The sequence below is a fragment of the Pelobates fuscus genome, chromosome 11, assembly GCF_036172605.1.
Source record: "Pelobates fuscus isolate aPelFus1 chromosome 11, aPelFus1.pri, whole genome shotgun sequence".
Taxonomy (NCBI): Eukaryota; Metazoa; Chordata; class Amphibia; order Anura; family Pelobatidae; genus Pelobates; species Pelobates fuscus.
In genome coordinates, this window is record NC_086327.1 from 60,501,990 (window position 1) to 60,528,770 (window position 26,781).

Sequence of the window (26,781 nt, forward strand, 5' to 3'; positions counted from 1 at the left end):
CCACTTGTTTATACTACAGACCAAAAAGTCCTAGCAATATATCACGTAGACCATAAAAGGTCTCTATAAATGTGACTATATGTATGTAAATTCATTCTATATAACTAATCACTAGTTATATAGAAATAATTTACATATATATAGTCACATGCACTTGATAAGACTTAGTGATTAGACTTCAAGATCCAGACAGACAAGAAAGTACTGGCCAACCAACCCGACATTGTGGTGGTAGAAAGGAACGGAAGACTGCAGTCGTGGTGGATGTGGCAATACCCAGTGACTATAACATCAGGAAGAAGGAACATGAGAAGGTGGAAAAATACCAAGGACTGAAAGAAGAACTTGAAAGGATGTGGAAAGTGAAGGCAGTAGTAGTCCCAGTTGTGATAGGAGCACTCGGGGCTGTGACTTTCAAGTTGGGGGAGTGGCTTCAACAGATTCCAAGTGGGACATCTGAGATCGCTGTCCAGAAGAGTGCAGTTCTAGGAACAGCTAAAATACTGCGCAGAACCCTCAAACTCCCATGCCTCTGATAGAGGATCTGAGAATGAGGAAAAAACATACCACCCTGGAGGGGTGAGAAAATCAATTTTATATATATATATATATATATGGTATATATCTATATATCTATATCTATACACACACACACACACACACACACACACACGCGCGCGCGATTACAATGTAAAAAAAAAAACGTTATGTAATTTCAGTGGAAAGATCACAATTTCAAAATCATGTGTACTAAGCAATGAAGTGTTTTTAGCTATAGTCGTACTTTACTGGAGAACTTCTCAAGCTTGTAAAATCAACGCAAAGTTAAGGGGTATATCAACGGTTGCCACACCCAGACTTTTCAATAGAGACAATAGTCCTGATGAGGACTGAAATTCTGAGCTTTTCAATTTGTAATAACTCACAGTTGTTAGTGGTAGGTGCTTGAGAAGAATAATTACTAAATTGCTGGAAAAAAACCCCAAAAACTTTACAGAATATACATAATATATAAATATATATGCTGACTAACCAAACATCTTCTGAATGAAGGGATCCAATTCTACTTCTTGCAGAAGCTGTCCAGTCTCTGCATGGAACAAGCGCAGGGTAGAATCTAGGCGAACAGAAACCCACACACCTTCTCCAGCTGTTGCCAGGTGTCGCACTTGGCTTTCTGGGCGAGTTGTTGTTTCAAACCATTTCTGAAAAAAAAAAAAAAAAAAAAAAGACCAAATATTAAATAAATACATTGGTGCATATATTTAGTGCATTCATCAAAGGCTTTGGTAACTTAGTGAATTTGTTTTCACATTATAGTAACAATGAATAATGCAATTACACTTCCCAATTAATACACAAAAACTCTAATTAGTGTCAAACTGCATTTCTAACCACAAATCTGAAATAATTTCTAGTCTGAGATATAGACTGAGACTTCCACCGAAGAGGTCCATGCATACAGAGCTTACTTTTTTTTTTTAAATTCTTTATTTATAACAAGGTGAAACACCGTTTGCACAATATACATAGATACACATCACATTTGTTGAGACATTGGCATGATCTAGTGTGTGTAATGAACAATTTATTCAAGGTAAAACATATGTTATTCATAGCTTTGTCGATATCTTCGGCACACTAGCCACGAAATGTCAATATGTGTGCACGGTATCTCTCCAATTTTCCATTTACATAAAATTCAAAAAGAACATGAATGGCTGTAGTACAGGAGGCATATCTTGTTGATAAGTATGCATACATAATCTACATAATCCCATATCTTTCAGATTACATAAGGCCCTATTACAGCCCCGCCGGGGGGGACGCTGGTCGATATAGTTGCGTATACCTAAGAATATCTCTAGATAATCGCGATCCCCACCAGATAGGACTAGGCCCAGGCCAAGGTAGAGATAAATGCGAATTTAAAGCCATTCAGATGATAAAGAAGTAGAGGAAAGTAAGAACAAATAACAGTACAGATAGAAGAAAGCGGGGATAGAGAAAAGTATAGAAAAGAGGGTCCAGGAGGGGGGGGGGAAGGGAGGTATGAAGGATAGGAAGGGACAGAGTAGTCATTTGTCCTCAGCACCAGCCCATGAGGCAGTGCCCTCGTGCACAACCGCGTCACACTGTTCCTTGTACACAGCCTGACCTATCCCCGAACACCGGCCGTGTCCTGGAGGCTCCCCAATGGGAGCCCCATTATATCCTCTACAAGGGGAGCAAGTCAGGTAGGTATCCTGTTCGCTAAGAGGTGACGGAAGAAGGGGGTGCGAAGGCCCAGATCCAACTCCCTTATCACCTATTCTCCCACCCCACTATCTATCCACGGTGCCCAAACTTTATCAAATCTTGCCGTCGTGCCTCTGACCTTCGCTGTAAGTTTGTCCATAAGGAATGTATCCTTAATCTTTTGTAGCACCCTGTGAAATGGGGGGGGGGGGGAAGGTTGAAGCCACGCCTGAGCCAATGCCCGCCTCGCCGCCAGGTTTACTTTATTTAACAGTTTCAGTTCCGTTCTGGTCCAGTCCTCTAGAGGTCTGGCCAGAAGGAAAACCCATGGGTCTAGTTCAATCTCCCTACCAAAGACATCCTTCAGTAAGTCCGCCAACCCTTTCCAAAACGATTGGATCCTAGGGCATTCCCACCACATGTGTAAGTAGGTCCCTTTATAACTGCAGCCTCTCTAGCATACATCCGTAGATGCCCTATTCATCCTACACAACTTCACCGGGGTGGTATACCACCTAAACATGGTTTTATATGCTTGTTCCTGCATTGAAACACAAATAGACGAAGTCGCTGCAGCTTCCCAAATCTCCTGCCAATCCACCCCCTCTAACTCTTCGCCAAGATCCGCCTCCCATTGTGCTATGTATGTAAGGTCCCCCCATTCTGACGTGGATGTGCTTAAATGGGAATTGTTCCCTGAGGCACATGGCTTCGAAAAAGGTAAGCGGTTGCAGTGCACAAGACCTATTGGTCGGGGTCTGAGCAAAATCCCTAATTTGTAGAAAGCGAAAGAAGTCAGAAGGGCGTAGATTTGCCCTGGCCTTTAAATCATCAAACTGAAGCAGTGAGCCACCTTCATAGAGTTGGCATAGGCGCTGGACGCCCGTACCCTCTATTCCTTTGAATTCCCTAGCGTTTAGTCCAGGGGGGAAAGCTTTGTTTCTAAGATAGGGAGTCAATGGGGATGTCCAGGAGGACAACCCATACTTGACCGACGCAGTATCCCATATTTTCATCGAGTTCGCTATGGCCGGGCATTCAACACGTGTTGTCTGTCTATGATCACGAGGAACCCACATAAGGAATTGGGGGATATCAGGTCCCAGGAGGGACGACTCTAAGGCAACCCACCTCCTTTCGTCTGGAGGAGAGTGCCATAACGCTATTTGCGTAAGCTGGGCCGCCAAATAATAAAAATAAAAATTTGGCAACCCCAGGCCCCCCCTGGACTTTGATCTGTATAGGATATTGCGGGAAACTCTTTGCTTCCTGTTCTGCCAAATGAATTTCCCTGCGGCCTGCTGGAGCGCACCCAGGTCAGACCTGATGAGTCGAACCGGGAGAGCTTGGAATAGGAACAAAATCCTGGGGAGGATATTCATCTTCACTGAGTGGATTCTACCAATCCATGAAATTGGCTTATCCTGCCAGTTCTCCATATCCGAAATAAGGGTGCGTAGCAAGGGGGTGTAATTCTGCTGGAAGAGCTGGGCAGGATCTGCCGTCAGATGGATCCCCAGATATTTGATGTGGTTTCTATCGATACGAATATTGTGTTTATTCCCCACGTGAGTGATATCAGGGTCACACATACTTATAGGTAGAGCGCACGACTTGGGCAGATTCACCTTGTATCCGGCCAATTCACCATATGACTCTAAAACTGTCGTCAGCGCATCCATTGACTTAGTCGGTTCCGTCAGAGTCAGCAGAACGTCATCCGCAAATGCGGATACAACATATCGCTGGTCCCCAATCAAAATTCCATGAATCTCACTGGTACAACGCACTCGTTGCAATAGGGGTTCCAGTGATAAGGCAAAGAGCAAGGGCGACAAAGGGCAGCCCTGTCTGGTTCCGTTGCCCAAAGTAAATGGTAGCGCTTTTGATCCTGCTATTCGGACCCGTGCCTGGACGTCCGTATACAGAGCCCTAATCGCAGTGATAAACGTGTTAGGGAGGCCAAAGTGCTGCAGAACCTCGAATAAGTATGGCCATTTGACTCTATCGAAGGCCTTCTCTGCGTCAAGTGACAGGACCAATGTAGGGATCTCCCTAGTCGCCTGCCGCCAGATAAGGTCGATGTTACGTCGAGTGTTTTCATACAATTGCCTGCCGGGGATGAAACCCACTTGAGTTAAGAAGGGGTTCAGGCGAGTCGCTAAAACCTTAGCTAGAATCTTAGAGTCGTGGTTTATCAGTGAGATCGGACGAAAATTCTCAGGGAGCGAATCGTCCCTGCCTGGCTTTGGCAACAGGACCACGTCGGCCAGCACGTCCCTGTCTGGTATGCCCCCCTTCATGAGATCGTTAAACAACGTCTCAAGATGCGGTACCAGCTCTTCCCGAAAAATCTTATAATAACCGCCCTCAAAGCCATCTGGGCCTGGGGCTCTATTGCCTTTCAAGGATGAAATTGCCGCGTCTATTTCGGCAGCCGTGATTTGAGCTCCCAAGGTGGCAGCGTCACCTCCCCCCAGCTTTGGCAGGGCCAGTTGATTGTGAAAAATCCTTGTTTCCTCCGTCTCACGCTGTTGTTGATCCCCGTCAGCTCCCCCAGAGTGGTTATATAAATTAGAGTAGTATGCTGTGAAGACCGTTGCTATATCAGTGGGGTCCGTGCAATACTTACCTGCAGCATCCTTAATGCTCGTGATATGGGAGTGACCCTGTCTCGGGCGAAGGGACCTAGCTAACAGTGTATCCATTTTATTAGATTTTTCGTAGTATGTCCTCTTGGACCATACCACTGCTCTAGCTGTATCGTCTATGAGTGTCTCTCGCACAGACATACGCAATTTCTGTACATCCACCAATGTGGAAGCGGACGGGGCTGCCTTATGCTTCTCTTCCGCTCGTCCCAGGGCCTCCAGAAGGGATGACAGTAGTTGCATTTTACGCTTCTTTTTTAATGTAGCTTCACGAATAAATATTCCCCGGATAACCGCTTTGTGAGCGGCCCAAACCATAGCCGGGCGGAGGTCAGGCATTACGTTCCGAAGAAAGTAATCGGACAATTCCTTGCGGATTGTCTCCACCACGACCGGGTCCTGTAGTAACGAAGTGTTCAGTTTCCATGACCACGGAGACGTGGTGCATAATTTGTCCATCGTTAACAAGATCTGCACATGGTCCGACCAGGTTATAGAACCGATCGTGGAGTCAGAGATCTTGGATGCCGAATGCGAGTTAACTAGGAATAGGTCGATCCTAGAGTAGGTGTCGTGGGGTGCAGAATAAAACGTATAATCACGGTCATCGGGATGGTGAGCTCTCCAAATGTCTAAGAGGCCGGTACGCTGGATAAATGTGCGGAGTAGTTTGTCCTGGCTCCCCCTACTGTGCGATCTTGGCAACCCGCTGCTACGGCTCCGGTCCACAGCTGGGCACGGAGTGGCATTAAGATCGCCACCCACAACTATCATTCCGTGAGGTAAGTTATTAACCATTTGGGCCATAGCGTCCCAAAATTCGGCAGAGGGGACATTGGGGGCATATATATTGAGGAAGTGGATCGTGTGGGAATACAAACTCCCAGAAAGCAATAAAAAGCATCCCGCCGGATCAGCTATCACATTCCCCATCCGAAAGGGGCATCTATGATGTATGAGGATAGCTACGCCATTCCTTTTGTTTAAAGCTCTCGCCTCATGTACAATGCGGAATGTATGGTCCCTCAACATAAATTTTGCTGGCGCTGGTATATGTGTTTCCTGCAGGAACGCTATATCAGGGTTCAGGCGTTTAAGTTCCCTAAACATGAGGCGCCGTTTACTCGGGGCATTAAGGCCTTTAATATTCAGAGATAAAAGCTTCAACGGCATCGTAGTGAACTAAGAAATCGGCTTGTCATACAAGTCGGATCCTCCATGGATCGACCCAGATAATGCGTAACGGGCACAATGACAACTCCCCCCAAAAGGGTTCGAGCAGCGAAGAGGGGTAAGGAAAGGTGGAGAGGATGACAAGAGATGGTAGGACAGTGGAAGAGAATAGTAAGAGAAAGAGAAAAAAACATAAAGAACAGTAGCCTGGTCTTACCTGTTGCCAGGACAAAACGGGATATATGTCGAGGCGTTTCCAGAGAACCGAAACGGCCCCAGAACCGCATCAACATAGACCAACAACGAATAGCACCCCCAGGGTGCCAGACAAACCCCAATTGGAGACAAAATTCAAAAATAACATATAAAAGCACCGAAATGAAAGGGGAAACCACTGGGCTGCACCGAGGCGACATCCAGAATCAAAAAAACTAAAATCAAAAATCGGGTGCGCGCTCGACAGACAGGCGCGAAATCCTCCCGGTCACCTATCAAACCTGCCCAAATGCACAACGCAGCAAACAGGGAGCCATCCCCCAGGGAAGGGGGGGGAGGGACACGACCATTTGCCCTTTTGCCTCAATGAACCCAACCCCGGATTCAGAGGTTAGAACACACCATCCCACCAAAACAGCTGCTTTAAACCTACACCTATACACAGCCCTCCCCCCCCCCCCAGACATCCCCCACCTAGGAATGAACAATGTCATAACCCGACATAGGAGTATATGTAACGTAAAAATAATCGTGAACATAATGTGAACTGTATCCCGCCGCCCGCCGCCCCATCCCGAACCCGCCCCCCAGAAAAAAACAGTGACAAAAATGTGCATTGCCCCTGGCCCAAAGGGACCATATATGAAACCAAAAAAAGGTGGGCCGACCTGAGAAGAGTCCTGTGGGAAAGGGGCAGCATCAAGACAGGAGCTCGGGGGGGACGGGGGACGATGACCATATGCCTATTGCTTCAACGAACTCAACCCCCGGATTCAGAGTTTGGAGCACTCCATCCCCTCAATCAAAACAGTTGCTTTTAACCTGCACATATACACAGCACATCCCCCCCCCCCAGTCGACCCCCACCCAGGAATAAATAATAAACAGCGTCATAACCTGACATAAGAGAATATGTAACGTAAAAATAACGTGAACATAATGTAAACCGCATCCCGCCATCCGCCGCCCCATTCCGAACCCACTCCCCAGAAAAAACTGTCAAAATGTACATTGCCCCCGGCCCTGAGGGACCAGGTATGAAACCCAAAAATCATGCGATGAAAAATAGTGGGCCGACCTGAGAAGAGTCCTATGGGGAAGGGGCAGCATTAAGACAGGAGCGCGGGGACCAGGGCGAGGACTGGGGATGGTGAGCAGCCCTAACCCTTCCCAAAATGATCAGGCCCACCCGCAGATTAGGTAGCCCGCTGACCCAAATGCGCCTCGCATAAGATCCCGACAGCCTGGGCCTCCCGCAAACAAATAGACTAAAAACATAGTCCCAGAAGAGACCCAAAAGGCACATTAAGCGGGGCCCCGGCGTCACCCACCCAAGCAACCTAATCCCACCCGCGAGGTCTTACCAGCCAGGATAACAGCCTGCCGATCGGATACGGCAACAGGATAGCCGCTCTCCTCATTCATCCGCCGCGTACCACTCTCGGGGGAGAGCGGCAAGAGCCTCTGCCGACACCCTCGACACCGAAAAATCAGGGGTTTGGATCCCCAGCTTGGCCAGGAACCTCCTCGGGTCGCCATCTGGGAACAAAAGCTTTGTGCGGCCATCCCTGAAGGCCATCAGCCGGAAGGAGTGCCCCCAGGCATACTTGATGGAGTGGCGCTGCAAGAGTTCGGTGATCGGACGCCATTCCCTTCACCTCTGCAAGGTCAGTGGGGTAAGATCCTTATAGAGAGTGAGGCTTACCCCATTATGGATAATCTGTCGGTCTCTGCCATGCCTCATCAGGGCCTCCTTCGTTTGGAACGACAGAAATTTAATTATTACATCCCTGGGACGCCGGTCTTCCGCCCGCTTGGCCCTGAGGGCCCTATGCGCCCATTCGATGTGCCACAAGTGCTCCGGGATGTCAGGTAATAGCGGCTTGAAAATCCCCAGGACGACCTCAGTCAGGGACCTTTCCCCTTCCTGCTCTGGCAATCCCCTAAGGCGTATATTGTTGCGCCGCGTTCTGTTCCCCAGGTCATCAATAGCTGATTCTGCGGTGAGCAGTTGGGAGGTGAGGTGGTTGATCTGGGCGGCGGCAGCATTGTGGGCCACGACCGTGGATTCCACCCGCTGCTCAAGTGCAGTTATCTTCACCCCCAGAGCCTGTATTTCTGCTTTCACCTCAGCTGTAGTACGTACTAATTCTGTGGCCAGATAGCTACGGACCTCCGCAAGTTTAGCCAGGATCTGGCTGGTATCGGAGTCCGATGCCACGCCGCTAGCTGGGCTTGAGGGTGAACGGGGCGTACCTTGGCCTTCTCGTCCGCCATCTTGTGTGCTTAGTCGCACGGCGCGAGAGGCCGCAAACATATTCGGCACAATAATGCCCGTTTCCACCGCCTTCTTCGCTTGTTTTTTCGTGGCTCTCCTATCCATCGTGTCTCCCCCGCCTGAATCGGTCTATTTATCAATTTATCTCCGCTTTTGTATGCTGCTGGCACCGCGGTCGCAGCAGAGCTCTACCCGGAAACGTCCAGCGCGCTCGGCTGCAGAGCTTACTTTTAAATGGCAATTATTTTACTTGTATCAACTAAAACACATAGGGCTTGCTTTCAAATTGTGATTATTTTAAATCGTATTAATTCTAGTAGTTTGTTATTTTTAATGCTACTTTTGTCACTTCTTTAAATCCTTGAAGGTCTAAGTTTTTCTGAAGATCCATTAGACCAAGGAATACGCTGATATTTTCATTTAATTTTGTAAGTGCAATACAATTGAAAGAAGTGTTTGTATCTTTGCGATCTGTGTCTGCTTCCATTTTTATTTTACATGTTTGTGCTGTCTGGGAAATTGGAAGAAGAGATGTACTCCTGGCTGGGTCGTTTTGTAGCAATAATTTTTTACTTGTAAGTATATATTACTACACACACACACAAGCTTGTTTTAAAGGGACACTCCAGACCCCCAATGCACTTTAGCACACTGAAAAGATTTATGTGTGAAGTGTGTGTAATTTCTTCAATTTGCAACTGGTGCAGATTTAAACAGAAATTAAAACTTTTATAAATTAACCTAGTTACACCCCCATGGCTTTCACATAAACAACCGGTCCTGTTACTTTCTGGTTTGGTTAGCTCACTGGAGCTAAATAGAAGAGGCAGCAAATATCCAGGTCATCTGCCTTGCAAATACCTTATGCAAGTCTGAGTTTTAAAAGTTCCCTACTGCAAACCAGGACATTCCTCAGATCATCTCCAGCTGAACCAGTGCATTATGCAAGTCTGAGTTTTTAAAGTTCCCTACTGCAAACTAGGACATTGCACAGATCATCTTCAGCTGAACCAGTGCCTAATGCAAGATAGACAATGTTGGACACTATCAACCCTTAATACTGGACACTATCATTTTATTGTATTTTAACTACTTGTGTATTTTTAAAACAATGTATCTTTAACCACTAATTCTTTGTCATTGTAACATACCTGGGCGTGCTTTTTCTTTACTATATGTGTGTGGGTATGTATATGCATTTATACACACAAAAATGGAATAAGGGGTGCACTCACAGGTCTTGTAGCGAATTTTACGTGGTTTAATGGAACAAACCACGTAATTTTTTTACCCATTATGCCTTTACTTAGGTTAGAGGCTTTTTTTCACTAGCTCTCACGATCTACACTGGGTTAATGGTCTCTTTGTTACTATGTTTGTTTCCTGCAGTGCGTCAGAACGGGATGACGACACTGCGGCTTCCTGCACTTCCGGGTCGGCATCAGTCTGAAGGTGGTGGGAGTTCACTGGATCTTCACTCACATTATTGGTAAGTTACTGATTGCTATATGTATATATTGTCACTTTAGTTGATATGCTGGGATCTTGAAAAAGACCCTTAGGGGTCGAAAAGTCGATTATATATCACAGATATACCACGTATAATTCACTACAAGACCTGTGAGTGCACCCCTTCTTCCATTTTTGTATATATCTCACGCAGGTAGCACCTAGGCAAGTTTTACTTTTTTTTTTTTGACAGTGTAAGGAGACTGCCAAGCTGTTAAATCATATGTATGTGTGTGTATGTGCTTATTCATACATAAGTATATTTTGTAGTTTGTCTCATTCTGTATGCTAAAGCTTTTTGTTCCCTGCCCTACTGTCACATATTTATCCGCACATTAAAATGTGGTTAATAGCATTTACTGTCCAGACAGGAAAAGTTGTGCCAGGAAACATTACTGTCCTGACAGGAAAAGTTGTGCCGAGCAACATTACTGTCCTGACAGGAAAAGTTGTGTCGTGCAGCAATCATGCAAATGGGGTCTGTGAAGAATCCTCCTCCATTCATTCGGTACTTTCCCTCCCTGCTACTTTATTCATGGATTTATTACTGTGACGAAGTGCCCTTCGACACTTGTGCCTGGAGAGGACTGCTTGCCCGCCTCTTGCCCTGTGACTATGGACCCTGGGAGATTTGGCCCGTTCAATTCAGTATGATAGGAGTTATGTATTTTTGGATCCTTTTATGTTTTACTGGTAACATGTGCTCAATGGAGTCTGCCTCTATCCCTGGATATAATTGGATATTTTCCCTATTGTCTCCAGGATAGAGGGCTCTGTAAAACCGGTTTGGGCCAGATAGCCATGCTGCCAGCCAGGCCCCAAAATATACTTTACTAACTTCTGAACCCCTGGTCTGATTCATGCCATTTTTTGATATGTTGTTCCCCTGAATGGATTGATTGTGAATATATAATTTATGCGAATGTGATGTATATTTTAGAAGTTATGAATATGCTGTAAAAACTGTATTTTCCTGCCTGTGATAATTGCATCTTCTATTGTATAAGATAATTGAATCACAGGCAGAGGGGAGGATTTTGTGTGTGCTGTAACCTCTGTTTTATTGGCTACTGTAGATAACGTGTGTGTCCCTCCCCTGCATGGGAGCAGGGCATAAAAGAAACTGTAGCTTGAATACCTGTTGTTGTTACTTCCAGTAAAGTTCTGTTCCAGCATTAAGCTTTGGCTCATGGGTGGATTATTTGGTGATACCGGCGATATTTATTCCTATGGATTATTGGGAATATTATTTGATGGGAAGAAGGGAATGCTTGACGGTCAAAGGCCGGTTACAGCTAATCAGATCCACAGGAGGGGTATTTAGGCCCAGTTCTCCTCTTGCTCAGTGCCCTGTCGTGGTTTCATGCATATGGTTATCCGAGAGTGCGTTCCTGATCTTTATTTTCTAGTATTTGACTTTGGCTTTGTTTAGATTTCCCTGATATCTGGTATCCTTGACTTTTGGCTTTCCCTCATCTTTGTGTCTGATTCTGTGTCCCTGACCTCGGCAAGTATTTTGACTATTCTTGGAGACGTTAAGTCCGGCCATTCTAAGGTCCGGTTATACATTATCCTTAGTCCTAGGTGTGACACAGTACTGCGTGCTGGATCAACTTGTAATCCTGACATTACAACATGGCCATAGATCCTGCAGAATTGTGTCAGCACATAGAAGCTTGTGAGAGAAAGCTAGAGGAGAATGATCACGGTATGGATCAATTTGCCCAGGCTTTTAGCACGCTCCTTACTAGGACGGCTCATTTACAACCTGAGGCTTCTCTAATTATGTCACCACTGCCTAATGTACCTCCACCTATAGTACATAAGGCACCTAGGTTCTCCTTATCTCCTCCCCATGCATTTTTCTGGTAATATCCAGGAATGTTGGGGATTTCTCAATCAGATTGAGTACCACTTTGAGGCCTCACCTGGTTCATTTTCTTGATGAACCAACTTAAAGGTAAGGCCTTAACCTGGGCTAATCCACTGTGGGAAAGCAAAAGGAGTATCGCTCATTGTTACCAGGAATTCCTGGCGGAATTTAAACTGAGGTTTGAATCATTAGGCAGAGAGGAAGATGCCTCCACTGCCCTAATGCATATCAAACAAGGGAAGCGGTCTAACTCGGATTATGCCATAGAATTTTGTACCTTGGCATCTGAGGTAGACTGATCTAACAACAGATTAACCGCGGCTTTTAAAAAGGATTATCCAAAGTTATACTTGACAAAATTGCTGCCAAAGACCTACCTAAGGGGTTAAATTACTTTATTACCTATGTGATGCAGATCGATAATAGACTCAGAACCAGGGAAATTACTAGAAACACAACTAGACGTTTGACTAGCACCTCACTTCTCCAAACCTGTTGTCCCTGACCTCTCAACGCTGTCTGAACCCGAACCTATGCATTTAGGGGTTACAGGACTGTCTGAGGCAGAGAAGAGAGGGTCTGTGCTTATATTGTGGCAAAAAAGGGCATATGAGGGGGGGCGTGGCCTGTAGCTGGAGCAAGATGGACGTGTCCAAGTGAAGCTCCGCTAGGACCACGAGGCCAATTGCTAACTTAAGCCTAAGAAAAGCCTAAAAGACATAGCTGTCAGAGATACTTTGTTGGGGTATCGTCATGGACAAACGAACCCTGAAAAAACTGCCCAGAAAGCAGGTAGAACAAGGAGCAACGGTGCCGGAATTATTCGCGGCCTCCCGCGCCACGAGATCGGACACCCAAGATGGCGGACGGGAGAGCCCGAGGGCGCCTCGCTCACCTCCCAGCCCAGGCGCGGCGGCGGCTTCGGATGTCTCTGAGGCCAACGCTGCTCAGATCCTGGCTAAGTTGGCGGAAGTCCAGGGTTATCTGGCAGCCGAGATAACCAGAACCACCCGTGAAGTCAAGGCCGAGATTCAGGCCCTGGGTGCGAGGACGGCAACTTGGAGCAACGAGTGGAGACCACCACCGCGGCCCATAATGCTGCCTCAGCCCAGATTAACCGGCTTTCCGCTAGGGTGTCTACGGTAGAATCTGCCCTGGACGACCTGGGGAACAGGTCCCGGAGGAACAACATCAGGCTTCGGGGCCTTCCTGAACAGGAGGGAGAAGGCTCACTGATGGGGGTCGTGACTAAGATCCTGCGGCCTCTGCTGCCCGATGTGCCGGATCACCAGTGGCACATAGAGAGAGCGCACAGGGCGCTTAGGGCGAAGCGGATGAACGATGCCCGCCCAAGGGACGTGATTATAAAATTCCTATTCTACAGGACGAAAGAAGCCCTAATGCTACGTGGCAGGGAAGGCCCTATTCGTTACGGCGGGGCAGAACTTACCCTGTTCCACGATTTGACTCCAGCTACCCTTCAAAAGCGGAGGCTGTGGCGCCCGGTGACGGGGCTGCTGCAGAAGCATGGGGTGAAGTATGCCTGGGGTTTTCCGTTCAGGCTGCTCGCCTTTAAAGATGGGCGCACTAGCGTGTTGCAAGCGGAGGGAGATCCGGTGGTGTTCCTGAAGAGCCTCGGAATCAAAGACCCTGTATCGCTGATGGAGCTCCCTCAGGCTGAGGAGGCCCTGCGCCCCCTCCCCAGAGAGTGGTACGAGGCGGGCGACAGTCGACGAGGAGGAGATCGCGCCGGGTGAGAGCCCAGGGGGGGGTATGTAGGATGCGTATGGGATGGTGGGTCTTGGGGCCCAGCCCACTATGGGGCGATTTCTGGGGGGCTCAGCTTGGAAGCAGCGTTTGGGGCTGCAGGGGTGTTCCTCGGGGTTTGGTGTGTTGCGGAGGTGTCCTCCCCTCGTTGGGTGGGTTAGGGTTGTATATTGCTAAGTCGGGATAGAGTTTTGTTCTTTTTTGCTTTTCGCTCCTCGTTTATATTTAAAGTTTTTATGTCCCTCTCATATTTCTGAGGGCATTAGAGTGGGGAAGGGTCATTGTAACTTTTTGCGGGCGGCGGGGCTATTGGGAGATGGGGTGTCTGAGACTTTGTCCTCCGCTTTTCCTCCCCACTACTGCCTTGACGGGGGCCACGGATACTCCGCTTACTGCGGCATTGACTCCCTTTGGGGTATGGTTTATGTACTCCACATGTATTTGCTCGGGGGGTGGGGGGGCGGGTGCTTGGCTACTCCTCCATGCCTCCTTATGTCCTCCAACTAAGACCTTGAGATCGCTTAGGCATGCCGGGACGTGCTTGGGCGCCTGTTGGGGGTGGTGGGGGTTATGTCTGGCGTCGGGAGGCTCGCGCGGCCTACTATGCTTGACCCGGCTGGGATCCTTCCCCCGGGCGGGAGTGGCGGGTCGCGGGACACCCTGACAGGGTGGTTATCGCAGGGTCGGGGGGGGGGACGATGGGGGGCTTGGCGACCGAAGTTACATAGTGTATCACGGGGGGGGGGGGGATATCGGGGCGGAGTGAGGGGGTTAACGTGTTTTAGGGAATCCCTTCCGGGATGGGGTCACGCACCCCTGCATATTCCTCACCATTAGCGTTCATGGGCTTGGCTTTCGGCTCGATAAATGGACCCTAGGGAGTTCCCTTGAACGCCAGGAGATGTCAGTTGTATAAGTACTTTGGGTTCTTTATGTGTTCAGGCAATTTATGTGTTTAGACAATTTATATGCGTGTATACACTGAACTAGGTCATGTTCCTGTGCTGCGCTTTTCTTGTGCCTCTCATGACGCAGCATTTCTGAGCTGAGACCCCTCCCCCCCCTCCCCCTGCCCCCTCCCCCTCCTCCCACCCCCCCATCCGCTGGGAGCCCACTTAAAATTAACATTAGAATTTAAAAAAAAAAAAAAATTATTAAACAAAAAAAAACAAAAAAAAAGTAAATTTATATATATATATATATAAAAATAAAAATAAATAAATCAATAATAATAAATATATGATATGTTCGGTACAAGTTGTAGCATTGGGATGTATTGTATGTGATGTTTTTTGGCCTGGCCCTCCATTTTACGCCCTATGGGGCGCCCCTACCAATAATAAGCCATACCCATTTTATATGTTCACACAGGTTATAATGTGTTATATTTACATTGTGCAGAAGAAGACACGCTAGTAGTGTCTTTATTGGCTGGTCCGTGTCCCTACAGCCCCAGGGATCCATAGTCTTTCTGGGGATGATGGGACATTTACCCCAAACACGCCTGGCAATAGGTGAGACCAGGCGATTAATGTACAAAGTTTTTGGTTTCTTTCTTCTTTTCCCCTTTCTATTTTCTCTGCTTTCATTCCCCATTACCCTCTTTCCTTTTGTTTCTCCTCTAGGGGGGGAGTCGACGGTAGCCCTGATGGGCTGGTTCAGGTGCAGACGGGCTGGAATGCTTAACTTTAGAGATAGCTTACAGGATGACTCATGCCTGTGAAACTAATATCCCTTAATGTCAAAGGCCTGAACGCCCCGAATAAGAGGCGGCTAATGTTTAGAGAGCTAAAACGCATGAACCCCGATATTGCTTTCCTGCAGGAGACACACTTGCCAAAATCGGCGAGGTTTGCCCTAAAGGATCATTTATATAGGACCACGCATGAGGCCAGAGCCCTCAATAAGAGGAACGGCGTCGCCGTTCTCGTGCATCATAGGTGCCCATTTAGAGTTAGCAAGGTTAGTTCGGACCCGGGCGGGCGATACATCTTGGTGTCGGGGTCCTTGCATTCTCAGGTTATGCATTTAATTAATGTCTACGCCCCAAATGAGCCAGCCAGCGACTTCTGGGCGGAGCTGACACGCGTGATCCTCACACTGCCTCACGGTATTACTGTGGTGGGGGGCGACTTTAATGCGGCCCCAATCCCGGCGATGGATAGGGGGCCGTGTAGGGGAGTTCCACGATCTCACAGGAGGGGGGGGCAGGACAAGTTATTGCACACGTTCATGCAGCAAACAGGATTAGTGGATATTTGGAGGGCTCAACATACAGACGACATTGACTATACGTTCTACTCATCTCCACACGATACGTATTCTAGGATAGATCTCTTTTTGGTAAACTCGCTAGCTATCCCCAAGGTCGCGGACTCTGCGGTGGGCTCCATATCGTGGTCGGATCATGCGGATATCTCCCTTACCTTAGACAAACTGAGTGCGGCTTCCCCTTGGTCCTGGAAGTTGAACAGATCCTTACTTCAGGACCCCGGAATCGTCGACATCGTTCGAATAGAACTTAAGGAATACTTCACTAGAGAAGCTGAATCTGGGGTATCAAAAGCCACAATGTGGGCTGCTCATATTAGGGGTATTCTGATCAGGGAAGCGACACTGAAGAAAAAACGGAAATCTCAACTGTTAACATCATTGCTGGCAACTTTGAGAACGGCAGAACAACGGCATAAGTCAGATCCCACGCCTGCTAACTTACTGTCGGTACAAGACGCACGGCACTCGATTAGGGAACTACTCCTAGACGACACCGCGAGAACTATCGTATGGTCCAAACGCAACTATTACGAAAAGGCGAACAAGATGGACACTTTGCTGGCGAGATCCCTTCGTCCGAGGCAACGGGGTACTCATATAACACGGATCAAAAATGCAGCGGGAGAGTACCAGACGAACCCCACAGAGATAGCCAAAGTGTTTACGGATTTTTTTACGAAGCTCTATAACCATTCTGCAGACGACTCTGCGGACTCAGGCCGGGCTCTGGATAAGATACGGGCCTTCCTTTCTCGCTCGCATACTCCAAAGCTGGATATGGGCGCCTCGGCAGCCTTGGAAAACCCTATTACAGCTGATGAAATTAATGTGGCAATCTCCGCCTTGAAAAGCAATAAAGCGCCGGGACCGGACGGTTTTGATGGGAGCTACATAAAACTTTCCGTGAGGAGCTCCTGCCTCACCTGGAACCCTGGCTTAACAAATTGATGGATGGGGGGACGCCGGATAGAGAGATGTCTTTAGCGAATATAGTTCTATTGCCTAAACCGGGAAAGGATGACTCGATCCCGGAGAGTTTTCGCCCGATATCTCTAATTAACCACGACTCTAAGATCTTGGCTAAAGTCTTGGCAGGCAGGTTAAACCCGCTCCTTACGGGGCTGATACATCCGGACCAGGTTGGCTTCATTCCAGGTCGGCAGCTTTTCGAAAACACGAGGCGTAATATTGACCTTATAGGGAGACAGGTTGCAAGGGGTACACCGACACTGATGTTGTCACTAGACGCTGAAAAGGCATTCGATAGAGTCAAGTGGGATTACCTATTCGAAGTCTTACATCACTTCGGCTTGCCGGCCAGATTTGTAATGGCTGTTCGGGCTATGTATTCCAATGTTAAGGCGCAGATACAGATCTCGGGGGCGCGGATCGCCCCGTTCAGCTTGGGCAACGGCACGAGACAGGGGTGCCCACTTTCACCGCTGTTGTTTGTCCTATCGCTGGAACCCCTCCTGCACGCGATACAGGAAGCTCCGGGTATCAAGGGGGTTATGGTAAGGGGTACGAAATATGTGGTCTCGGGTTTTGCGGATGATGTACTGCTGACACTCACTGACCCGGAGGCTTCTATGGCGGCTCTTACAGAGATTCTCACGGTGTACGGCGAAGTTGCTGGCTATAAAGTCAATCTAGGGAAATCGAGTGCAATTCCTCTGGGCATGTCGGAAGCCGAGGCTTCGTTTATAGCGGGGACCTACCATATTCGAATGGAGAGACATCAGATTAAATACTTAGGCGTGTGGTTGACGGCAGACCCCTCTCTCCTGTACCAGCAAAATTATATTCCGCTGATTAGGCGGCTGATTAGCGATATGGAAAGTTGGATTGATAAGCCGATCTCGTGGATCGGAAGAATACACTCAGTGAAAATGGATGTCCTACCTAGGATTCTTTTCTTGTTCCAGGCTCTTCCGGTCCACGTGACCAAATCTAACTTGGGGCCGCTTCAACAGGCCATAGGCAAGTTTGTTTGGCAAAACAGACGCCATAGAGTCTCTCGCAATGTCCTGTACAGAGCGAGGGACAGGGGAGGCCTTGGCCTCCCGAACCTTTACTATTATTATACAGCGGCCCAGTTGGCTCAAATTGCTCTGTGGCACTCGCCCCCAGGGGAAAGGAGGTGGGTGGACTTGGAATCCTCTCTGATGGGACAGGACATGCCTCAATTCCTTATGTGGACCCCTAAAGAACATAGACCGACTGATCATGTGGTGTGCCCGGCGATACACAGCTCACTTAAGATTTGGGACACTGCCGCCGTCAAATATGGCTTGACCTCTACCCTATCGCCCATGACCCCCTTCCTGAGGAACAAGGCATTTCCGCCGGGATTGCAGCCCCAAGATTTCAAGGGTATAGAGAACGCAGGGATGCAAAGGTTATGTGAGTTATTCAAAAATGGCTCTTTTATTACGTTCGATGTGCTGCGAAACAGAGCTCCGATGCGCCCCTTTGACTATTTTCGGTATCTCCAGCTTCGGGATTTTGTCAGAGATCCCCTGGTCAAAACGGCGGCTCTGGCCCCGTTGACTTTCTTTGAAAAGATGTGCAAAGGTGAACAGTTCCCGACCGGAATCATATCTCGTTTGTACTCTCATTTAAGCTTGCGTACTCTGGAATGGGGGGATCTTGGATATACGGACCAGTGGGAGGCAGACCTTAAGGAGACATTGGAGGGAGTGGAATGGCAGGATATTTGGGAAACGGCCGCAAAGTCCTCGTTATGTGTCTCTGTGCAGGAACAATCTTACAAGATAATGTTTCGGTGGTACACCACCCCAGTGAAACTGTGCCGTATGGGTGTAAACCCGACGGACCTATGCTGGAGGGGCTGCGGTATTAGAGGCTCATATATGCATATGTGGTGGGACTGCGCGGAGGCACAAGCCTATTGGAAAAGGATTGCGGCTCTGCAGCGAGAAGTATGGGGTAGAGAGGTGAAGTTAGACCCATGGGTGTACCTGCTGTCAAGATCCATAGATGGCTGGACGAGAGCGGAACAAGCTCTTGTTCATAAAATAAACCTAGCTGCTAGGAGAGCACTGGCGCAGGTGTGGCTGCAGAGGAGATCGCCTACTATTGAGATGGTCAAACAGAAAATCAGAGACACTTTTCTGATGGATAAGCTGACGGCTCAGGTCAGGGGGACTCAGAAGAAATTTGATAAAATATGGGACCCCTGGATCAATAGCACAGCAAACGCTTGAGTTAGGTCGGGTGACTTAAGGACCCCACTAGATCGCAGGAGGAAGTACAGGGAGGGCGGCAGGATGCTGCATTTTGATTTGGACACAGGGAACGCTCCTGTGGCCTCCAGCAAGAGATAGCGGGGACACGATAGGGATACATTTTCAGACACCTGTCTCCTGGACATTCTCCCTCGGCCTACCCCCCCTCCCCTACCCCCCCTAACTTCCTACCCTTATGTCCTCCTTTTCTAAGTCCTCGGATCTCCGAGGCGCCTCTTTACACTATCCCTTCCTTCTTTCCCTTTACTTTTTATTTTTAGTTTTACTTTATTTCTTATTTTTTTTTTTTTTGGTCAAGATCACATATGCGGCCTATACATAGGGAACACCGAACTGTAGCGGGGAAACGTTATGCCTGTCATACGGCAAAATGGTGTAATTTCCCTATTATTCTTTTGACATTATGATCGCGATCTTTCCTTAATGTTTAATGTCAGTTTAATGTTTTATATATGAAAAAAAAAAAAAAAACCCAGGCAGGATGTACAAGCTTCCTATAGACAGCTGTTTCCCCAGGAGGGTGGAAACTTGCTGATATTTAGCGATCCCTGTTAACAGACATTATCTACTACTTTGTCTTGTAAATGTAAAGTGCTTTATGCTCAGTATGTATACTTGTTTACGCTGATCGCACAGTTGATGTATGCAATCTGCTTGTGATGTCTTGCACTGGAATAAATAAAGAATTAAAAAAAAAAAAAAAAGGGCATATGAGAGATGTTTGTCCTATACATCCGGAAAACTTCCGCACCTAAGAACTTTAAGGGGACAGGTCTTAGGTGTAATGGATACTTCCTCTAGTAATTCCCGAAGCAGATTTCTCCTTGACATTCCTGCCTTTTGCAATGAGGATAACTTTTCATGCAAAGCCTTGGTTGATTCAGGTGCGGCTGGTAACTTTATTGATTTGTATTTTGTTAAAAAACACACTATACCAGTCAGGGAGAGACCATCACCTCTAGCGGTTGAGGCTATTGATGGGAGACCCCTATCTCAACCTTGTTACCCATGAGACCTTGCCTATTTGCATTACGATAGGAGCTTTGCATAAGGAAGACATTACTTTTCAGATAATCGCTTCCCCTTCTTGTCCCATCGTGTTAGGGTTCCCTTGGCTCATCAAGCATAACACTCATTTTGAGTGGACTGGGAGGGGAAATGGGGTAGCGACTGTCAGGAAAGATGCATGTTACCCATTTCTAAAAAAGTGGGCATTATTGCTTTACCCGCCGCTTTGTCTCCGACTGCCGAAATTCCCATAGAGTATTGGGAGGTTAGAAAGGCGTTTAGTAAAAGCCAGACTAATGCTCTTCCTCCACATAGATCTTACAATTGTTCCATTGATCTGTTGCCCAGGGCTATGCCTCCTAAAGGAGCGGTATATGCCCTATCCCCACAAGAAAGTAAAATCATGGATGATTACATAAAAAAATCTGTAAGTAAAGGCCATATACGTAAAACACCTTCGCCTGCTGGTGCAGGGTTCTTTTTTGTAGCTAAGAAAGATGGATAATTACGACCTTGCATAGACTACAGGGCATTAAACAAGATTACTATCAAAATGCCTATCCCATTCCCCTTATATCCAAATTGTTTGATAGACTCCAGGGTGCTAAGCTTGACCTTAGGAGTGCATACAATTTGGTAAGAATTTGGCGTTTAACACTAGGAGTGGGCACTACGAATATATTGTAATGCCCTTCGGGTTATGTAATGCTCCAGCCGTATTTCAAGACTTCATTAATGATGTACTCAGAGACTATATTTACTCTTTTGTGCTTGTATACCTGGATGATATCCTTATTTATTTCCCCGACATCCAACTCATCATTATCATGTCTAACAAGTATTACAAACTTTGCTTAAAAATGGTCTTTATTGTAAACTTGAGAAATGCGTATTTGATCAACATGAGGTTCAGTTTTTGGGGTATAACATTTCTGCCTCTGGTTTCCAAATGAATCCTCGCAAATTAGAGGCCGTTCTACAATGGCTATTACCGAGTGGGTTAAAAGCCATACAGAGGTTTTCTCGGAGGCAGCAGTGGGATGTGGACAACATCGCCCCTTTCGAACCTCGAAGAGGTCCTTGCCCATCCACAGCAGACCCAGGGGACTAAAACCCAGTGACTATTGACACGGGACATTCACCTCAGTTGGGGACACCCACAAGGTTCCAGTGCTAACTAGTTCTCACATGTTGGAAAGTTTCATGTTTAATGTCTAATAATGTATATGAATGTACGCAAGCCCACACTGACCGAACTCGCATTGAGCATTACCCCCACGAAGTGTGGAACACACCCTGATAACGACACTTACCGGTACGTCAGCATTCTTAAGCCCCCCATCCAACTTAAAGCCCCCCCCCCACACACCCACCGACTTACCGCTCACCTTCACGCAACAACACTGGCGACCCCCAGCCAAAGCTCAGGTGGGCGCCACTGGAGCCGACCCCCCTATTCTTGGCAGGGACACCTGTGCGCTCCGCTGATAACTGCAAACTGCAAACACGCTTAAGCAAACCGCACACCGCACAACCCGGAGCCATAATAACCAGGCTCTCACCCAACTCACACCTGTGGGCAGACGCCAGCACACACACTAGCTCCTACCCAGACCAAAGCATTCCACACAAGAATAATTTGTACCATACGATCAAACACTGTAATTATGCTATGTTTGTGTTGTAAAGCTGTTTATGCATACAGAAGAGGCTTCAGCGCCTCCATTGCAAGGCGAGATGGTGGAGTGCCCCTAACAGGTGAGAGAAGGGGCTACCTGCTAGAGCATATAAAAAGCATCGGGTGGAGTTTAACACTGTCCTCAAGCTTTAACCTTATCTCACATAACCTGAATTATTGCTCCCTAATGTCCTGCCTTACCCAAACTACTCCGGCAGTCTCAAGACATAAACACAGCCAATATTCAACCCTATAACTAACAGTCAACTTGTGAGGTGAAAATGTAATACGCTCTTCTTGTTTTCACTGATAAGCTTTACAGCATGTCCGCTATATACTATAACCTCAGCTACAGTATAACTAACGTTGTTTTACTTCTTTAGTTTGTTTATGTTTAGTATATATCCCAGCCTGCACTGACACTGACTCCCCACAGATGATCTTCCTGCACCACAAGCGTACTTTACAGGCTGTCTCACCCTCACGGGATACTCTTTAAATTAAGCTTAAGTACATGCAAAAAGAAAAATGTGATCGCTAGCATGTAGTGAAGCATCCTACTCATATAACCTTAGGCATTCCTTAACGCCTACCTAATGTGACACCATACTTTATTGACTACTCACCCAAGCAATCTTTACACTCCAAGCCTGAAAACCACTGCTTTAATCTCTAGACCTACTCTTATGTTATCTCAGTTAATGCCGATATATCTATTACTGTTGCCTCGTCAGATTAATGACTGATTATTAATACCATAAAATTGTGCAGAATATCTATATGCCATATTTGACATTGTAAGAATTTACTTTGCCTGTGAATGCTGTTGTGGCAACACAGGCTCGTTTGTATCGCTTGCACAACAAAAATAAAGAATTAAAAAAAAAAAAAAGCCATACAGAGGTTTATTGGTGTAGCGGACTGTGTTTTGCTACTCATCATTTTTATTGTTGGCTGTCCCTACCCTCAATTGTTGCAGTATGTTATTCCCTTTGCCACAGTTCATTACGTAGAAGAAACAAGTAACATGTTATCTGTTGTCTCATTCGTCTGGTTGTTCGGTAAGAATCTACTTTCAACCATCTGAAGTTGTACCATTAGACAAACGAACAAAATATCGAACAACCAGGCCACCCGGGAGAGGAGCGTGGCACTAACTAAACCCCCCTAATCGTTATTTAAACTACCTTAATTGACAATCACACAAATGCACTGGGTATTCCCTGGGTGGCCGCCCTTCGGGATACGAACACGTGGCAGTGGCCATCTTTTCATATGAACGCACCAGTGGTGTTTGGTCATCGAGTGTCTGGAACCCAAATCAGACACTCGACCACGCGAACACCGCAGAGACCTTCATACTCACACCTGTTCGTGGGAAAACAAGAGAACAGAGCATTGTTCGGTGAAAGGAATCACAAGAACGAGGGGAATCATACGAACGCAGGCAGAACCCATTATCTTAAACATTTTCATGCTTTTCACCTCACGAACGGAGACCGACTGCAAGGCCAAAACACATGGATCGCGTGCGGTCGGTAAAACTAAGACCTCCAGGAAATTCACGATTCTGAACCGATCTGGGTGATTTTTCACAGTATGTTGCTTACCCAGATCAGGGCTATCAGGGGTTAAATGATTTATGGGTGTAGGGTATCGATTTGGGGTACATCTAATAATGGGGAAAAATGTGTGTGTAAACTGTACAGATAATTCACTTATCTGCTAAGGGGAAGGGAATATGTGTACTGTAACCAGCTAGCGTTTGGATAATTCCTAATTCCTAGGGAGTGTCTCCCTTGCATGGGAGGATTGCATAAAAGCAGAGTATGTGGCATTAAAAATCAGTTCTGCTCTTGATACTGAGTGTCACCCTGTTATTGGGAAGGGTGATGGGAGATTTGTGGATTTATTTACTACTTATGCTGTGCTTCGTATGATGTTTTGCTTGTTCCTGAATAGCCCTGCTACCAGCGGAGAATAAGACCTGCTACCATTGCTCTCCGCTACAATTGGTTCCTCTAACTATTACAGGAGATTCATCAAAAGGTATCTCTTCAGTAATAGCCCCATCTCCAATATGACACACAAGGGGGCTAATTGTACTATATGGCCTAAAGAAGCTAAAGAGGCTTTTGAGTTTCTTAAACAAATGTTCGCATCTGCTGACATATTAAGACATCCAGACACTAGTAAATCTTTCCTACTTGAGGTTGACGCCTCCAAAATAGGGAGAGAGAGTCAGGATGCCCCTTTTCATCCTTGTGGTTACTTCTCCAGAAAGTTGTCTCCTGCCGAGCGTAACTACGACATTGGTAATAGAGTACTGTTAGCCATCATACTAGCGCTTAAGGAATGGCAACATCTTTTGGAGGGATCCAAGGATCTCATTCTGATTATTACTGATCACAAGAACCTGGCATATATTGGGGATGCCAAAGACTGTCTTCTAGACAAGCTAGATGGTCATTTTTTTTGTCTCGCTTTAACTTCATTATCACCTACAGACCCGGTTCTAAGAACGTTAAAGCTGACGCATTGTCTAGGCAATTTGACGTTGAATTGGATCTAGAACAAGAGACATCCCCTATTGTTTCTCCTGAGTGTATTATTGCATCCACTGTCCTTTCTTTATCGTCCCTTTTGCTCTGTGCTATCATGGAGGTTCAGCCCCAGGCACCTTGCAACAAATCTCAAGATAAATTGTTTATTCCATTGCCTGACAGGAAAGAGGTGCTGAAGGTATTCCATGACAATGTGACCGCTGGGCATCCGGGTATTAATAAAACTGTATCTGCCATTTCCAGGTCACTTTGGTTGGAGTCACTCAGGAGGGATATTAAAGATTATGTAGAAGCCTGCTCTGTCTGTGCAGTTTCGAAGGTTCCTCATAAACGTCTGTGTGGATTGTTACAGCCATTTCCTATACCCAGTATCCCATGGTCTCATTTATCGATGGATATCATTGTTGAACTGCCTTGTTCCAATGGGTATACGGCCATCCTCATGGTAGTTTACCGTTTTTCCAAAATGGCACACTTCACTACACTTAAATTGCCATCGTCTCAGGACCTGGTGCACATATTTATGTGATATTGTCAGGCTACACGGTATTCCTCAAAATATTGTGTCTGACAGGGGTTCCCAATTTGTGTCACGGTTCTGGAGGGTATTCAATAAACAGTTGTGTATCGAATTGTTATTTTTCTCTGCTTACCATCCCCAAACTAATGGTACGGCTAAAAGAGCTAACCAATCAATTGAGCTGTAGTTAAGTATCTTTGTGAATAGTACACAGTCTAACTGGGCTGAATTATTGCCCTGGGCCGAATTTGCAAGGAATAATGCTACTCATGACTCATCTGGGCTTAGTCAGTTTTTTGTCAATGCGGGTCGTCATCCTGCTGTGTTTTACGATACGGCTATCCCTACTCTGGATGATCACATTACCTCTATTCGTGATACCTGGACTAAGGTTCACTCCGCTCTTGAAACTGCAGCTGCTCGCTTTAAGTTTCATGCGGATAAACGGCGGAGTGCCAATCCAGTTTACCAGGTGGGTGATCAGGTTTGTTTATCCTCACGCAACATCAGGTTGAAGGTTCCCAGCATGAAGTTTACTCCAATGTTCCTTGGTCCTTTTCGTGTGGTTAGAAGAATCAATCCAGTTTCTTATTCTCTGGCCCTTCCAGAGTCCTTACGTATACCTAACACTTTTCATGTGTCCTTGCTCAAACCGCTTGTTTGCAATCGGTTCACAAGTCCGATTGTTCCCCTCCTCCTTTGGTTGTTTCTGGACAGGAGGAGTATAAAGACTCCTCCATCATTGATTCCAGGTTTTCTTGTGGTTTGTTAGCAATTGTAACTGATTCCCTATACTACAGCTGAGTATACTCGTGATTAATCTCCCGAGTCCTAAGTGCAGTAGTTATTATAGCCCAAGTTCCCCAAACATCAGCCTAAACTTGATGAAGGGTAAAACAAATCTGTGTAATCTAGGCTCAATGACCTGCTTTTATACAATACAGGGACACAGTAAACATGACACTCCCCTGAACATGTCACCATGACTAAGCAATAAATGACAAAATATGAAAAACACACAAAATCACATATTTCCTACCTAGGAACCCCCATTTGTTTATACATCCCCGGAGCCCGGATCTGAGCGGCAAACATATCCGAAAAGTGCTCAGATCCTACAAACACAGCCGAAACACCAAGGGGGCATAGTTCTGACCGGCCGCACACATGGTCCTATGCCCAAAACAGTTCTAGGGCGTCTTGTGCTTTTGCCGGTAAACTTCGGGATAAATACCGAATGCACACTCTGGCTTGTTGGTAGCATTTGTTCGTATGAACCATACGAACAAACCTACCGAATAGTGCTTTCCGGACATGTGTGAGGAAGAAGCAGGCATTAGTCAAAGTTCAGCGGTGTTCGGGAGTTTCAGTGTCCGTTTATATTTCTAAGTGATCGACGCCCAAAAACCACTGCCAGCATTCTCGCGAACAAGATGGCCGCCAACACAGTTCCCACGCATTCGTGCACATGAACGGTGGCCACCCAGCAGTATGATTAGGACACACGATGATTGAAGTGTCAGGATAGATTAACAGGGGTTAACAAGCACAGAAGTGGTCCGCAGTTCGTGAGTCTGTTCAGTTCAGGAACAGCACCAATAAATCCCATGAACCAAGTATTTTTACCAGCCTTTTCTATGGCCCACAGTCAGTGGGCAGGAGGCGAGCCTCCACACTCCTCCAGAAGCCTGCGGCAAACGTCCAGGCAAGGGATTGTTCGTCACAGTGATGTTTTTTAAGTTTGTCTGAATGTATTAATGTGC

General features: G+C 46.7%; 1 protein-coding gene across 1 annotated transcript in view; it reads right to left on the reverse strand.

Moving 5' to 3' along the window:
* The window catches only part of LOC134576882 (C-Jun-amino-terminal kinase-interacting protein 4-like), a 242,867-nt gene that overhangs the window by 142,811 nt on the left and 73,275 nt on the right, over positions 1-26,781 (reverse strand). The window contains exon 9 of the mRNA XM_063435563.1: positions 1,034-1,205. Within this exon, the coding sequence (XP_063291633.1) occupies positions 1,034-1,205 (172 nt within the window). The remainder of the gene's footprint in view (positions 1-1,033; positions 1,206-26,781) is intronic.